We start from the raw sequence: 16,090 nt of genomic DNA, 5'->3' as shown, positions 1-16,090 counted from the left end.
AAAAGGACTAAAATACAACAGCAATAAATACATCACCTATTTGTTTGAATTCAGTAGTGGTAAGTTTCATTACTGAAATACCAAAAAAAAAAAAAAAAGTAGATACTGACACCTAGTGTCCATTTAATAGATTTTACCATCTTAGAATAACTATAGTTGACTAAACTTGGGCTTCAGAAGCCATCAAGGCAATGGTGAGTTATAAGATACCTCCATCTCTACCTTCGGCTAAAGCATACTGTTATGTTTTTTGTTTTGTTTTGTTTTTTTAATTACTGTATACCCATTAAGTGCCAAGCCCTTATGAAAATCACTTTACATTATCTCCTTTAATCCTCACAAGAATTTTTTGAGGCAGAAACTATAAAAAGTTTTTTTTGGAAATGAGGAAAGTGAAACTTTGATGGGTTGCCCAAAATTACAGAGTTGGTCAAAAGTGGAGCTGGGATCAGACTCCAAAATACATGTTCTAACCATTATTGCAATCTGAACATAAAGGTAAAGTGAGGTTCTTCCAGAATATGAAAATAACATAGCAAAACAAGCAAACAAAATTTTATTAAAATATCCAAATATAATCAATTTGAACAGGGATGCATATGAATATAACTTAACCTAAGGAAGCTGTGGCCCAATCAAGACGTTGAATTTGCCTAAAGAAATAAAATGTTAATGAAAAAGGGATGATAGTCTGCAATGAATCTAAAAAATAAAAATCCAAAGATTCAGAATCAAGCAGTGTCTTCAACATCGTAGCTTGATAAGTAAAAATAAACAGACACATCATCTGGTCACCAGAGTAATGTCCTTTATTATCATGTACTAGTAGCTTATCGGTCTTTCCATAGACTAGTTGAATCATCCCTTAACTATTACCATTTCCTAATTACTATTTTCAGCCCTCTAGGTACCTTCATCCTAGGAGGTACAGTAGTAGATGGTGGACCTGAATACTGTGGTCACTAAAAATGTCTATCTTGCATAATAAATTAACAAACTGTCATTTGGTGTACGTATCAGCTCGAAGTTTGACAAGTCAAATTCAGTTCTCACACCGCCCCCCCCACATAATCCAGCCATTTCTGAAATACAAATTCCAGTATCCGGACTGAAAAATTAAACATAGAAACATAGTGACCACATCAATATGCTACTACTCCATTTCCCTGCTGTATGGCCATCAAGATGATCTCTCCATCTTCATCAACCCCTCTATTGTTTCTGTGATGCCAGAAATTAGTTATATGATTCAAAAGCTTTTATAACCTTCATATATACTTAAAGTAATTTGCCCGAAGGTGAATGTTTTTCTAAGTCCCTAGTTCTAGGAACCTTTTGCTATCTCTGTCAACCAAGGAGTCTCATAATTGGGCAGCTCCAGCAAAGTCATAACAATAGAAAATGTTTAATAAGCATATAAATTCTTTATACCCACAGTTCCTGAAAGCAAAACACCAATATAAGTGGTGAAATTACAACTGTAGACTTTCATTATTTGACTATAAAATCAGTAAGTTAGTTTATTTTGTTTTGTTTTTTAAAGATACTATTCTGTGTTGGCAAGACTGCAGTGAACTAGGCATTCTCATGCATTGCTGAAAGGAAGGAGTACACATATGAGCAACCTTTCTGAAATGCAATTTGGCAATAAACAGCAAGTCCTATTTTTATGTTCATAGCTCTTTAATCCAAAATCTTCCTTGCTCCCTATCTCTAAGAATAATTATTTTATTTATTTATCTTTTTAAGATTTTATGTTTAAAAGTAATCTCCACACCCAACATGGGGCTTGAACTCACAACCCCAAGATCAAGAGTTGCACATTCCACCAACTAAGCCAGCCAAGCTCCCCAAAGGATACTAATTGTAAATAAAATAGTATTTTATTGGGGCGCCTGGGTGGCTCAGTGGGTTAAGCCTCTGCCTTCGGCTTGGGTCATGATCTCAGGGTCCTGGGATCAAGCCCCGCATCGGGCTCTCTGCCTCCCTCTCTGCCTACTTGTGATCTCTCTCTGTCAAATAAATAAATTTTAAAAAAATAGTATTTTATTTTAAAAAGTTTATCATAGCAAAATATCCAACAATAGGAAAAGGGTTAAAATATTATGATAGGGGCGCCTGGGTGGCTCAGTGGGTTAAAGCCTCTGCCTTCGGCTCAGGTCATGATCCCAGGATCCTGGGATCGGGCCCCACATCAGGTTCTCTGCTCGGCGGGGAGCCTCCTTCCTCCTCTCTATCTCTCTGCCTGCCTCTCTGCCTATTTGTGATCTCTGTCTGTCAAATAAATAAATAAAATCTTTAAAAAAAAAATAAATAAAATAAAATAAAATATTATGATAAATTCATAAACCAGAATATTACATAGTCATTAAAAGTGAAATCTATAAATAATTTTAACATCATAAGAAAATGTTTATATAATGTAACTTAAAAATACAAAAATATTTAAAAAATACAAAAATATGATATGATGGAAACCATATAAAAATAAGTATAGAAGATAAGATGAAGGAATATATCACTAGATAACAGGATTGTGAATGCTTTCAACTTTATTCTTTAAACTTTTCAGCATTTTTCAACAGTTCTGATTTCTAAAATTAATGTTAATGACAATGACTACATTGGATACTTACTAGGTTGTCTGCCTGGTCTCCTTTTATTGAGGCCAGTACGTCACCCCTCCTACTGTATTATAGCAGTGGACTCAGCCATTTGTACAATTTGACACAGACCTCACTTTAGGCCACAGTCAACTGGGCTGGTGAAGACTATAACCGCAACGGGGCAGTTAAGTCCTTTCCTAGAAATTTGAAATTGGTATTGACAAAGAAAAAAAATCTCCTTTAACCTGTATTTAAGTTTGGGAGTTGTAGGATCAGTGTCTTCCACCAACCACTGTGAAAGAGAAGCAAATGAAGCCAATACACAGGGGAGAAAAATGAAGAAGATACAATATAGCAATGAGATACAGAAAAATTATTCTAAACCATATACCTTGTCCATGCTTGGTTACCATACTGTTTTAGAATTTATGAGGCATCCGATTTCCTTATGATTAAGTACTCTTTTTAATTAAACTAGCTTGATTTGATTGGTTGTGGCCAAATAGTACCAAACAATAATACTATCAGTAGTAGTTGGTGGCCAGTTCAGGGAAGTTAGAGAACTTCAACCAATGGCCGCCATTAGGTTCTGAACACTTCCAAGCCATCTCAAATGCACTGCTTTCAAATGTCAGAACTTGACAGAAGTCTATGTTCTACAACTCTGGCCCCTGAGATTTTCAAGCTAACAAAATGAATTACAATAAATCAGTCAACAAATATAATAAATAAATGTTCATTCTGTAGAATTTATTTATTCTCTAAAGTGGAAGTCTCTCTTAGTTGCAAAGAACTAACAAAAAAAAAAAAAAGTTATAAGCACAAACTAACCTTCCTTTGGAAAAGAGCCAAGTCACTAGAAGAACTGTTAAGAAAAATGCTTTTTCTTTCTATATAGCAACCTTTCCAGAATGTGGATCTTCAAGGCTGCTGAGAAAGAATGATTCCCACAGGTACCCTCAATGAATGGTCTTCTGATCCCTTAGAGAGAACTACCATTTAATGAGTGCCTATAATCTCCTAAACATCATAGTAGACATTTTACATAATTCACTTTAATCATTAAAACTATTGTTCATGAACTGCTATTCCCAATTTACAGATGTAAAAACTAAGATTCAGAGAGGTTAAATGGCTTGCTCAAGGACATACATAAAAGTCAAAATTCAAACTCCAAATCCATGCTCTCTACACTATACTATGATGTTTCTCATAGCTTCCATTTCCTAAACCATTATTATAAGAGAAATAAACAACAGCAAAACAAAACCAAAAACTCAGAGCCCCCAAACAGAAATAGCAACAAAGAACAGTACAGTCATAAAACAGAATACTCTTTAAACGTATAGTTTACACAGTTTTTAACTATATGATTGCTTTTATAATACCCAGAGGGAAAAAAAATAGAACATAAGCTTTGATATATAATACAATCTAGATATGTCAGAAAAAAACTGAAAAGACAACCTAAATGTTCCCAAACAGGGGACTGTTTTTGGTAAATATAAAATATTTTATTTTATATAAATTTATTATATATATCTTATTATATAAAAATAAATTTATTATATAAAATATAAAATAAAAAAGTAAAAAATAAAAAAATACACTGGAAGACTATCTACTCTTCATATCAAAAAGGACCACTTTCCCTAATAAAGGGTACCTACAAACAAGACAGTTGAAAAAGAAAAATGCCCATAAGATCTAAACAGACAGAAAAGGAACTATAAACGGATTTCAACTGCAAGCCAATAACAGAAATGCAAATTAAGACTGTATTGAGATAGTATTTTTCATTCCTCAAATTGGCAAAGGTCAGAAAGTCCTGATAGTATTGATTTGGAATTGGTAGTGGGAAGCTGGTACTAATACACTGTTGTGAATGTAAACTGATACAATCTCTATGGAAGAAAATTTGGCAAGAGTAACAAAACTGTAAATGCACATGTCCTTTGATCCACCAATTACATCTACAAGAAATTATGCAAATATTTCCCATATGGATGAAACATCTTCATATAAGAGTAATCAGTGCAGTAGTGTTTGTAACAATAAAATATTAGAAACAACCTAAAAGTCCACCAAAGGGGTACTGGATAAAATAAACTCATCTGAACACCATATATTACACACCCAAAAAGGGAAGAAATTCTTTATATATGTGTGTTATGGAATGATCTCAGAAATATTTCAATGAAGAAAAGCAAGGTGCAGAATAATGTGTAGATTATGGGGTCATTTGTGTAAAAATAGGTGAGAAAAAGAGTATGTATACAAATCTGTTTGTACCACATATATATCTTAGAAGGATACACTAGAATATTACAGGTTGACTTCAGGGAAGGGACTGGTTGGCTTGAGAAGGGGACAGGAGACAGACTGCATTGACATCTTTCCAATCCATGGGCCATATGAGTATTATTACCTATTCAAAAACTTATCTTTTTAGAATAAAAATTTTAAAACATAAAAATTAAATTATGATACATCCATATATAGAATAATGTTTTCAAGTAAACTTAATAGGAAAAGATCTAACATAAACTATGAAGTGGGAAAAAGAAACAGCTTATACATTAGAGTCTTCATTTTGTTGAAAATTTTAAGAGAAAAAATATTTTTAAATGCATAGAAATAATGATTGCCTCTTGGTCTGAGATTATGGGTAAATTTTTCTTCTTTACACTCTTCTGTACTTTCCTAATTTTCCATAGGGAGCACATGTTACTTTAAAAATCAGGGAAAAAGACCACAAAAAGAACAAATAGCTATAATAATCCTTGTTTAAACTGTGAATAAATCATCCTTAATCACAGCATCGCTGACCCTTACCTGACCATGACTGGTTGTTGGTTCTTCCTCCAACAAAAGTTTCTCTTTCAAGCTTTTAATTGGGCTTTCTTGGAAATCCTTGGTTTTTGAGTGCCAGACAGATGCCCTAGACTCCTGCCTCTCCTCTTTGTCTTCATCTCCCATATCTTCTGAGATGCCTTCATTTTTTTCACTAGCCTGATCTCCTTGGCCACATTCATTCTGGATCAGAGAAGGAGGTCTAGGTAACACTGGTTCCCCAAACCCTTTTTTTTTAAAGAGCTGCCTCTGAGCCATTTTTAGGCTCTTTTGATAAACCTCCAACTGGCAGAGAATGACCTTGGTATATTGGTTAGGATCTACTCCAGCAGGGCAGAATGGAATACCCCAGAAGTAGTGCACAGTGCCCCCAACATCCTGGGGACCTTTGGCATCTGCTGGGATAGGCAGACAGTGCCTAGATGTGTCCCCCCTACCCTGGGCAGCTTTGTGAAAAACACAACCCCTCCCAGTACTTTCCTGTGGCTTCCCACACTGTGTGTGCTCAGCCAAGTGGCCAGTACATCTGTCAAAACATTTAACGTTCTCATTCTCAAACACTGGCTGGCTTGACTGATCCCAGCTTCCTGAGCTGCCAAAGACCGGCTCCTCTTCAGTTTTTTCAGTGTGGTCCCAAGGCTCCTCTCTTTCCTCAGCCTCGTTTCCCTGACTGATATGTGAGCCTTTAAACAGTGATGGAGGTACCAGCTGCCATATGCCTGTAGGTATTTGAGAAAAAGTAGGGCTAAGGACAAACTGTTCTTTATTAAGAGGGCTTGGTAAGTAATCACTTACCAAGAATTACATAATGTGGGTAAAAGGCTCTTCTTTGTGCTTAACCAAATGTTGACTTTTCCTTGGAGATAAAAGTATGCTGGGTATTAGTGAGATCTCAACTATTTTCAGATTTAACCTCTTTAATACCACCAAAGGGATTTGGGGCATTTCTGTATATCTACTCTCAGCACAAGATCCCTGTGATATAGTTATACTTGATGAGTGGAAGGAGTCAGAACAGGGAGACATGCCTTCAGTGGTCCCAGAGTCTGTGGTTTTCTCTTGGTGGGACTGTGAAGATGGTCCAGTGGCCAGAGGTCGAGATCTGGTAGCAGAAACATCAGAAGGCCGGCAACTCTGAAACAAGTGATCCCACACCAGACCAGGTTTATTATTAAAATAGCTATACATGAAGGGTCACAGGAAGGACAAAACAGGGAAGCCACTGTCCCCTAAGAGATTCTCCTGTCCAAAACGTAGATGCTCAATTCAAATGATTTCCACAATGTGTACCAAAAGCCTACTATGTGCAAAATGCTATAGTAGATCACTATACTAAGTCCTTTTCTAATATTGAAACATGAATGACATAAAGGATGGCTCAGGACCTGCCACTGGCAAATATCCTTCACATTTAAAATAATTTCAAATATACATTTTCAAACCACAATTTAACATTATTTGAAAAATGTTCAACTGCTCATTTTTTCCCCCAAAACCCACCTCTAGTTTCTCATTGCCTTTGATCTCCCCCAAAACAGGAGAGGTAAGCACCTTATCTTGCTCCCTTTTAGTTTCTTGGGACTTGGTAACTCTTTTCAAAAGCTGCCAACTACTAAGCTCTCTTAACCATGTATTGAAAATCTGTGGGATGGAAGAAAACTCTTTCATATAAAATTAATAGAACACTTCAAATTGGGTTCACCAACAATTTGACAAGCACTTTAAAAATTATTATGGGAAATATTTGTTAGTTAAAAACCCTATGAACTACTACACCTAGTTCCTAATGCAACTGTAGCACTGCAGAAGTAATAAAAATATATATACTGCTGATCAAGCCTCACAAACTTTTTCAACGTAGCATATTTACATTCAGGCTTTCTGCAATGGCTTTCCTCAAGAGCTCCTCTTCTTCCTCCTCCTGGCTGTTCATCTCCCTAGCTTCCTGTTCACTCATTTTGAGAGCCAGAGCAAACTGTTCCTCTTCTGTCATTTCTGTAAGAGGATAAGAAAAAGAGAGGAGAGGAACACTGCAAATATTACTGAATAAGCACAGAAACAAGAAACAGAAATTATTAAACTTTTCAAATGAAAACACTACAGACCATTTAGTACAATTTTATACTCTTATGAGGAAAGACCCAAAAGGTAAGGTGTTGGCCAAGATAAGTAACAGTTGTTTCAATAAGTATCTTGGGTTAACTAGACTGTAAACTCTCATAAAGGCAGAGTTTTTGCCAATTTTGGTCACTCTTTTATCTCCTATGTATAAAAGAATGTCTGGCACCTGATACTCAATAAATACTTGACAAATGAATAGAGGAACTGGCTCCCATTCCAGGATTTTTTGCTACATATCACATTGCTTTGTGCTCAATACTTAACCAGAAGAATTTTACGCTTCAGAATCCTCTTATTTACCCAGCAGAAAAGAACATCCCTAATGACCAGAATGTGATTTCCAAACACAATTTCCATTAAAGACAACTGGGGTACCTTGGAGAAGGTACCAGGGCATACAAAGGTATAGTGGCGATTCCAAGTCTGGAGCATGAAATACAGAAGATCTGTTAAATCTAGATATCTAGAATATCTGTTGTGAATGAATTATCTATCAGACACTACTAGGGTTAACTTAGTAACCAATTTTAAAGGGTTCTCACTGGCCAAAACTTGAACTGGAATATCAATAAGAATAATCACTGCAATGAACTAAGACATCAAATATGTTTAGATTTATGAGTTTTAAGGACACTTAAAAAAAAAAAAAAAAAACCTGGGGCGCCTGGGTGGCTCAGTGGGTTAAGCTTCTGCCTTTGGCTCAGGCCATGATCTCAGGGTCCTGGGATCGAGCCCCGCATCAGGCTCTCTGTTCAGCAGGGAGCCTGCTTCCCCTCTCTACTTGTAATCTCTCTGTCAAATAAATAAATAAAATCTTTTTTTAAAAATGCCACACAACTGGGGCGCCTGGCTGGCTCAGTCAGTGGAGCATACAATTCTTGTCTTACATCACTGGGCTTGAGTTCAAAGCCCATACTTCATGTAGAGATTACTTAAAAATAAAATCTTCAAAACAAAAACAAAAACACACAACTAAGTGGTCACCATTGAAGAATGTTAGTGGATCAACTATTTTGTTTTTTCAAATGTTTTTCTTAAATTTGAAATTTAGGTATTTATCATACAGTACATATTGGTTTCTGGAGTAGAAGTCAGCAATTTGTCACTTACAAACATTATTCAGTGTCCATCATAACAAGTGCCCTGCTTAATAACCACCACCCATTCAGCCCATCCCCTACCCACTTTCCTCCATCAACCCTCAGTTTGTTCTCTATCGTTAAGAGTCTCTTATGGCTTGTTTCCCTCTCTCCTTTTTTTCTCAGGAAAAAAATGTTCATATTTTTTCTATATGTTCATCTGTTTTCTTTCTTAAATTCTTTGTGAGATTACATGGTATATGGTGGATCAACTGATAAATAAAAAAGAATCAAGCCTGTGCCCTACTCTTTCAAAACAAGCAAATTACAGGATAACCAAATAGATGAAGAGAAGTTTCTCTTTAAAGAATTATTCTGGGGTGCCTGGGTAGCTCAGTTGGTTAAGCGTCTGCCTTCGGCTCAGGTCATGATCCCAGGGTCCTGGGATCAAGCGATGTTTCTGGCTCTTGGCTCAGTGAGCCTGCTTCTCCCTCTCCTCCACCTAATGCTCCCCCTGCTGTTCTCTCTCTAGTTCTGTCAAATGAATAAATAAAATTTTAAAAAAAGAATTAGGGATCCTTAAAACTGAATCCAGACATAAAAAATGCACCCTACCAAATACGAAATGACTTTAAATAGAATGAAAACATATCAAAATTTGTGGGATGCACCTAACACAATATTTACAGAAACATGTATAGGTGTTTATGATTTTTTTTTAATACTTTATTTATTTGACAGAGAGAGAACACAAGCAAGGGAAGAGGGAGAAGCAGGCTCCTCACTAAGAGCCCATCACAGGGCTCGATCCCAGGACCCCAGGACCATGACCTGAGCCAAAGGCAGATGCTTTATGACTGAGCCACCCAGGAACCCCTCATGATCATATTACAAAAGAAAAAAGTTTAGGGGCACCACGGTGGCTCAGTCAGTTGAGCAGCTGACTCTTAATTTCAGCTCAGGTCATGATCTTGGGGCCTCAGATCGAGCCCCACATAGGGCCTGCGCTCAGCATGCAGTCTGCTTGAAATTCTCTCCCTCTTCCTCTGCCCCTCCCTCTGCTCTCTTTAAAATAAATAAACCTAAAAAGAAAAAAGTTTAAAATCAATTATGTAAGCTTCACACTTTAAGAAACTAGAAATGAAGAGTGAAATTAACCCAAAGTAAAGAGAAATATAAAGAATAGAAATAAACAAAATAGAGGGTGCCATACAAAAGGGAAAAAATTAAAGCAGCAAAAAACTGGTTCTATGAAAAAATCAAAATTTACAAAAATGTAACTAGATCAAGGAAAAAAAGAAGAGAAAACACAAATTAATAATATCATGAATAACACAAGGGATAGATACTACAGATTCTACAGTCATGAAAAAAATAATAAAGGAATGGGGCGCCTGGGTGGCTCAGTGGGTTAAAGCCTCTGCCTTCAGCTCAGGTCATGATCCCAGGGTCCTGGGATTGAGTCCCGCATCGGGCTCTCTGCTCCGCAGTGAAGCCTGCTTCCCTTCCTCTCTCTCTGCCTGCCTCTCTGCCTGCTTGTGACCTCTGTCTGTCAAAAAAAAAAAAAAAATCTTTAATAAAAATAAATAAATAAATAAATAATAAAGGAATGCTGTGGGTAATTTTTCTTGAAGATTTTATTTATTTATTTGACAGACAGAGACACAGTGAGAAAGGGAACACAACCAGGGGAGTGGGAGAGAGAGAGGAGCAGACTTCTTGCAGAGCAGGGAGCCAGATGCGGGGCTTGTTCTAAGAACCCTGGGATCATGATCTGAGCGAAGGCAGACACTTAATGACTGAGCCACCCAGCTGTACTGTGGACAATTATAAATAAAAAAATCTGACAACTTGGATCATGCATTCTTAAAAGGGGTGACATTATCTCCAAATGGACAAAAACTGGTTCTAGGAGATCAAAAAAATCTTACTCTCTTATTTGTAAAACACAGATATACAGGGGCGCCTGGGTGGCTCAGTTGGTTAAGTGTCTGATTCTTGGTTTTAGCTCGGGTCTCAATCTCAGGGTCTTGAGTTCAAGCCCTACACTGGGCTCCACACTAGGCAGGGAGCCTACTTTAAAATGAAACAAAACAAAACAAAACACACACAGATATACAAATCAATATATAAATGGGATCTATAGCACTATCTGTGGTATTAAAATTTCATGGGGACAGGTGGTTAGGGAAAAATATCTAAAAAAGAACCTTTGGGGAACAACAAGGAAAAGAGGACTGAAACACTGATTATGTTGAAACAAAACAAAATTACTGAAAACCCAAATTATGAAAAATGACACAAGAAACAGAAAAACTGAATAGTTTTATATCTAATAAGAAATTAAATTTATGATTAAAAAAACTTTTTGTTGGGGCACCTGGGTGGCTCAGTTGGTTAAGTGTCTGCCTTCGGCTCAGATCATGATTCCAGGGTCCTGGGAATGAGCCCACATTGGGCTCCCTGCTCAACAGAGAGAGGCTGCTTCTCTCTCTCCCTCTGCCTGCCACTCTTCTTACGTGTGCTATCTCTCTGTCAAATAAATAAAATCTTAAAAAAAAAAAAAAAAAAAAAACTTTTCCTTAAAGAAAATCCCAAAACTATGTGACATTCATCACTGGTGAATTCTATCAAAGAATGAAGAAAAAATTAATGTCAAACTAATTCAGAAAATAAGGCAAGAATCTACCCAAATTGATTTATAGAATCAACACAATCCCAATCAAAATCCCAACAAGCTTGTTTAATGGAACAGAAAATTCAGGAATAGACCCACACATTGATTTTCAACAACAAGGACAGGCTTTTCAACACACACTGCTACAACAACTGGATATCCATGAGAAAAATTATCCCCCCTTATCTCACACTATATATAAAAATTAACTCAAAATGGATCACACATCTAAATACAGAAGCTAAACTATAAAAATTCTAGAAGAAAACGTAAGTGAAAACCCTTGTAATCTTGGGGTACTCAAAGATTGCTTAGACAAGACTCAGAAAAAAGCATAAAAGAAAAAAGTGGACTTCATCAAAATTTAAATCTTCTTAAGAAAATAAAAAGGTAAGACACAAAATGGGAGCACACATTTGCAACATATATTCAAACATTAGATATGTAATCTGACAAAGGACTTATATCCAAAATAAAGAATTCCTTCAATTTAATAAGAAAACAAGTAATCTAAATTTTAAAATAATGAGAAGGGGATCTAAACAGATACTTCACAAAAGAAAATACCGGAATGACTAATAAGCACATGAATAGATCATTAGTCATCAGGAAAATGCAAATTAAAATGAGACAGTAGGGGTGCCTGGGTTGCATCTGACTTCAGCTCAGACCATGATCTCAAGGGTCCTGGGATTGAGCCCTAGAATGTACTATGCATTCAGTGGGGAGTCTGCTTCTACTCCTCTCTCTGCCCCTCCCCCGCGCTCATGTTCTCTCACCCTCTCTCTCAAATAAGTATTTTTTTAAAAAATTTGAGATGGGGCACCTGCGTGGCTCAGTGGGTTAAAGCCTCTGCTTTCAGCTCAGGTCATGATCCCAGGGTCCTGGGATCGAGCCCCACATTGTGCTCTCTGCTCAGCGGAGATCCTGCTTCCTCCTCTCTCTCCCTGCCTGCCTCTCTTGCCTATTTGTGACCTCTGTCTGTCAAATAAATAAAAAAATCTTAAAAAAAAGAAAAAAAATTTCAGATGGTACTAATGCCACTAAAATAGCTGAAGTGAGAAACACTGACATTCCTATTGAGTCACTAAATCCAAAAAAAAAAAATTTTGATTACATCTTTAAGTTCAATTTAAGAGAACCAAGAACCATATAATGCAAAAGAGATCATTTTGAGTTCTTTGTAATACTCTCCTTTTCAAAACACCTTATTTCCCTTAAAGTTCTGGAGAGATTACACTTTGCTACATTAGCTGATGTATTCTCCAGATTCTTCTCTCTTGCTCCATCATTAGAACAAAAACTTTAATTTAGTAACACAGTGTGTTTCTGTTTTCTAGTACACAGGAAGGAAGCTCCAGAAGCAGTGTTGGGTTTAGAACTTGATTTTTGCTTCTTTAGTTGTCTAGTCTTCAACAGGTTACTTATCCTGTATACCTGGGTACTGGTGCTGGTCTTTAATAATCTCCCTCTCCCTTTTTACTTTGTTTCATTTAATCTATTTGGACATGCATGTAGAGTAATTATACTCTTGACTTTAGGGATTCTCATGTAAATGCCATGACTCTGTAATACTTATTTTAGGTCAAACATATATAAACTTGAGGTAATAATATTTAAGGCTGTTATGAGGATTAATCTAATACATGTAAAATGCTTAGAAAGTGATTGGCACATAACAACGATCCAATAATTGTTCACTATCAATTAATAATTAAATTATGTATTGTCATTATGTGTTAATTAAAGAAATCCAAAACCTCAATTCAGATTATCTAACAGTCATTTTATGTATATTTTATTAACAGCCTATAACCACATAACTTGACAAAGCTACTGTTACGTATTTAATTTTAACCACAATCAGAATTACTCACTATAACTGTCTCTTATTTTCACATATCAACCATAAACTGAGACTAAAGTCCAATAAAAATCACTGTTGACTAGGATTCATTTTACTTAACTTCTCTACTATATAAATACCTAATCATTAGTAGAAAAGGAAAAACAGTTTTTCCCCGGATCGTGCACCTATAAGGAAAATATGAGCAAGTGTCAATCTTAGCATCTCTAAATAAACTGACTCACTCAGCTTATCAAATGATTCTGCTGAGCTAAACACACAGTAGTACACAATTTGCGTGAGGCTGATTATGCTGATCATAATTTATGATGATTAACATCTCCCAACATCCAGGTTAGCCTCCCACTGAGATGTGCAAACAGGCTGTTAACAAACCAAATCACAAAATTAGACAGTACCTATCAAGAGAACCTGTATAATTTGGGGGTATTTGAAATGGCTGAAAGGGAACATTTCATATAACAAAAAAATGAACAAGATAAATTATTTCCCTGCTGAAATCTTTTCCTAAAAACTTTCTTTTCCAAAACAACTGTGGTAAAGCTGATATACCTATATACAGGCAGTTAAAATGTAAATCTGTAAAACACATTTGAAAGGCACCATGTCATAACCTTTATAGATGTGCATTCTCAAATGAATTGATACCATTTTTGAGAACTGACCCTAGGCAGTCACTGAAAAGAAGTGCTATACACAAAAAGATGTCCACTATACTATCATCTCTAAGAGTACGGACTTAAATGCCTTAAAAAAAGGCAATGGTTAAGTAAATTTATAGTATGCTAACTCAAGAGACTGAGTTGTTATCATCAAAATGCTAATTACAAAAACATATAAAAATGATAAACTGTATAAAGGCCAGAAGAAAATATAATGGGGACGACCCAACCAATTTCTGGTTCCACATGTAAGAACTTAAAAGTTGCCATTCTGTCCTAACAAGAAGTAAAAAGCTGAAAAGACTAAAAAATCAACAGCTCTTCTTGAATCCATGAAAGGGGAGGACACAGGGCAAACTACTGCCCCCAAACAAAGAGATCAACAGGGGAACACAGGGAGTCAGGGTTTATCAGAGCAGAGATTCAATAGTGGAAAGCTCTATAGAAACCACCGCCAGGGTAGAAAAGCATAAACTATAATTGACATATTACTGGAGGCTCAGTGCATTACAAGTCTGAGCATTAAAAACTCCACAGGAACTCAGTCATAGCAAACCCCCACACTTTTGTTGGGTATATAACGAGTGCAACTAGTGTTCTCACAATAAATATAGCAAAAATTTTCTCTTGAGCATCCCACAGAGGGAGAGGAAAAGGAACTATTTTGAATTATGTCAGAATACTCTGTTCTTTTTAAGAGGGTGTGTTCTAGGTCAAACTAGTTAATCAGAGCCTACACTTACGGGGTATGATCTGTATCAAACTGACGCAAAAAAAAAAAAAGGGAAATAGTGAATTCTTTTTTTTTTTTAAAGATTTTATTTATTTGACAGACAGAGATCACAAGTAGGCAGAGAGGCAGGCAGAGAGAGAGAGGAGGAAGCAGGCTCCCCGCAGAGCAGAGAGCCAGATGTGGGGCTCGATCCCAGGACCCTGGGATCATGACCTGAGCCGAAGGCAGAGGCCTAACCCACTGAGCCACCCAGGCGCCCCAGAAATAGTGAATTCTAAGCATCCTGTTCCACATAAAGGAAGAGGGGGTGAAAAAAACTGAGAAACACATGTGAGGTTCACAGTCCAGAGGCACAGACACTGAAAGACTGACACCTAACCACAGACCTGCAGAATACTTTCCCTACCCTCATACCTTACCAGCATATCACCAAAGACTCATTTATAATAGTTTCTGTCTACCTGGTACATTATATGTCCAGCTATCAAGAAAAAATTACAAGGCATACAAAAAAACAAAAAAAACACAAACTGAAAAGACAGAGTAAGCATCAGAACCAGACATGGCAGAAATATGGGAGTTATCAGACTAGAGTTTTAAAATACTATGATTAGGGGCACCTGGGTGGCTCAGTGGGTTAAAGCCTCTGCCTTCGGCTCAGGTCATGATCTCAGGATCCTGGGATCGAGGCCCGCATGGGGCTCTCCGCGCAGCGGGGAGCCTGCTTCCTCCTCTCTCTCTCTGCCTGACTCTCTGTCTACTTGTGATCTCTGTCTGTCAAATAAATAAATAAAATCTTTAAAAAAATAAAATAAAATATTATATTAGGGGCACCTGGATGGCTCAGATTGTTAAGCATCCAACTCCTGATCTTGCCTAGGGTCGTGGTCTCAGGGTTGTGAGACCAAGCCCTGCATCAAGGTTCTGCACTGGGCATGGTCTACTTGGGATTCTCTCTCTCCCTTTCCCTCTGCCCTCCAAGAAAAATGTTTCTAAATAAATAACTAAAACAACTATGATTAATATGCTAAGGGCTCTCATGGATAAAGTAGAGAACATGCAAGGACAGATGGACAATATAAATAAGGAGATGGGAATCCTAAGAAAGAACCAAAAAGAAATGCTAGAGATCAAAAACACTACAACAGAAATGAAGAATGCCTTTGATGAGCTTATTAGATTAGACACAACTGAGTATATATCGAAGAAATCTCCAAAACTAAAAAGTAAAGAGAACAAAGACTGAAAAGGAATAAAACAATATCCAAGGACTATACGACAATTACAAAAGGAGTGACACACACATAATGGAATTACCATAAGGAAAAGAGAGGAAGGAGAAAAAAAAAAAACCCATGTGAAATAGTAATGATTCAGAATTTCCCCCAAATTAATGTCAGATACCAAAACATAGATCCAGGAAGCTAAAAAAACAAAACAAAACACACCCAAAACCCACACTACACTTAAGACATAATATTTTCAAACTACA

The 16,090-nt window shown here is 36.7% G+C and overlaps 1 protein-coding gene across 8 annotated transcripts in view; it reads right to left on the bottom strand.

The window, feature by feature from the left end:
- Positions 1 to 16,090, bottom strand: part of UIMC1 (ubiquitin interaction motif containing 1) — a 132,389-nt gene that overhangs the window by 48,999 nt on the left and 67,300 nt on the right. For 6 of the 8 annotated variants that reach the window (XR_006605385.1, XR_006605386.1, XM_045075578.1 and 3 more), the window contains 3 exons: positions 7,330 to 7,454; positions 6,488 to 6,593; positions 5,442 to 6,178 (listed from right to left, as the gene is read on the bottom strand). Coding sequence is in view for 6 of the 8 variants with exons in the window: in XM_045075578.1 (XP_044931513.1) it covers positions 5,442 to 6,178; positions 6,488 to 6,593; positions 7,330 to 7,454 (968 nt within the window). In the remaining 2 variants the exon portion in view is untranslated. The remainder of the gene's footprint in view (positions 1 to 5,441; positions 6,179 to 6,487; positions 6,594 to 7,329; positions 7,455 to 16,090) is intronic. The other 2 variants (XM_045075581.1, XM_045075583.1) reach the window with 2 other exon arrangements.

The sequence above is a fragment of the Mustela putorius genome, unplaced genomic scaffold (genome assembly GCF_011764305.1).
Source record: "Mustela putorius furo isolate JIRA1106 unplaced genomic scaffold, ASM1176430v1.1 tig00000145_pilon_pilon_pilon, whole genome shotgun sequence".
NCBI lineage: Eukaryota > Metazoa > Chordata > Mammalia > Carnivora > Mustelidae > Mustela > Mustela putorius.
The sequence above is the reverse complement of the archived record's forward strand: the minus strand, read 5'-3'. Positions and strand labels throughout refer to the sequence as shown.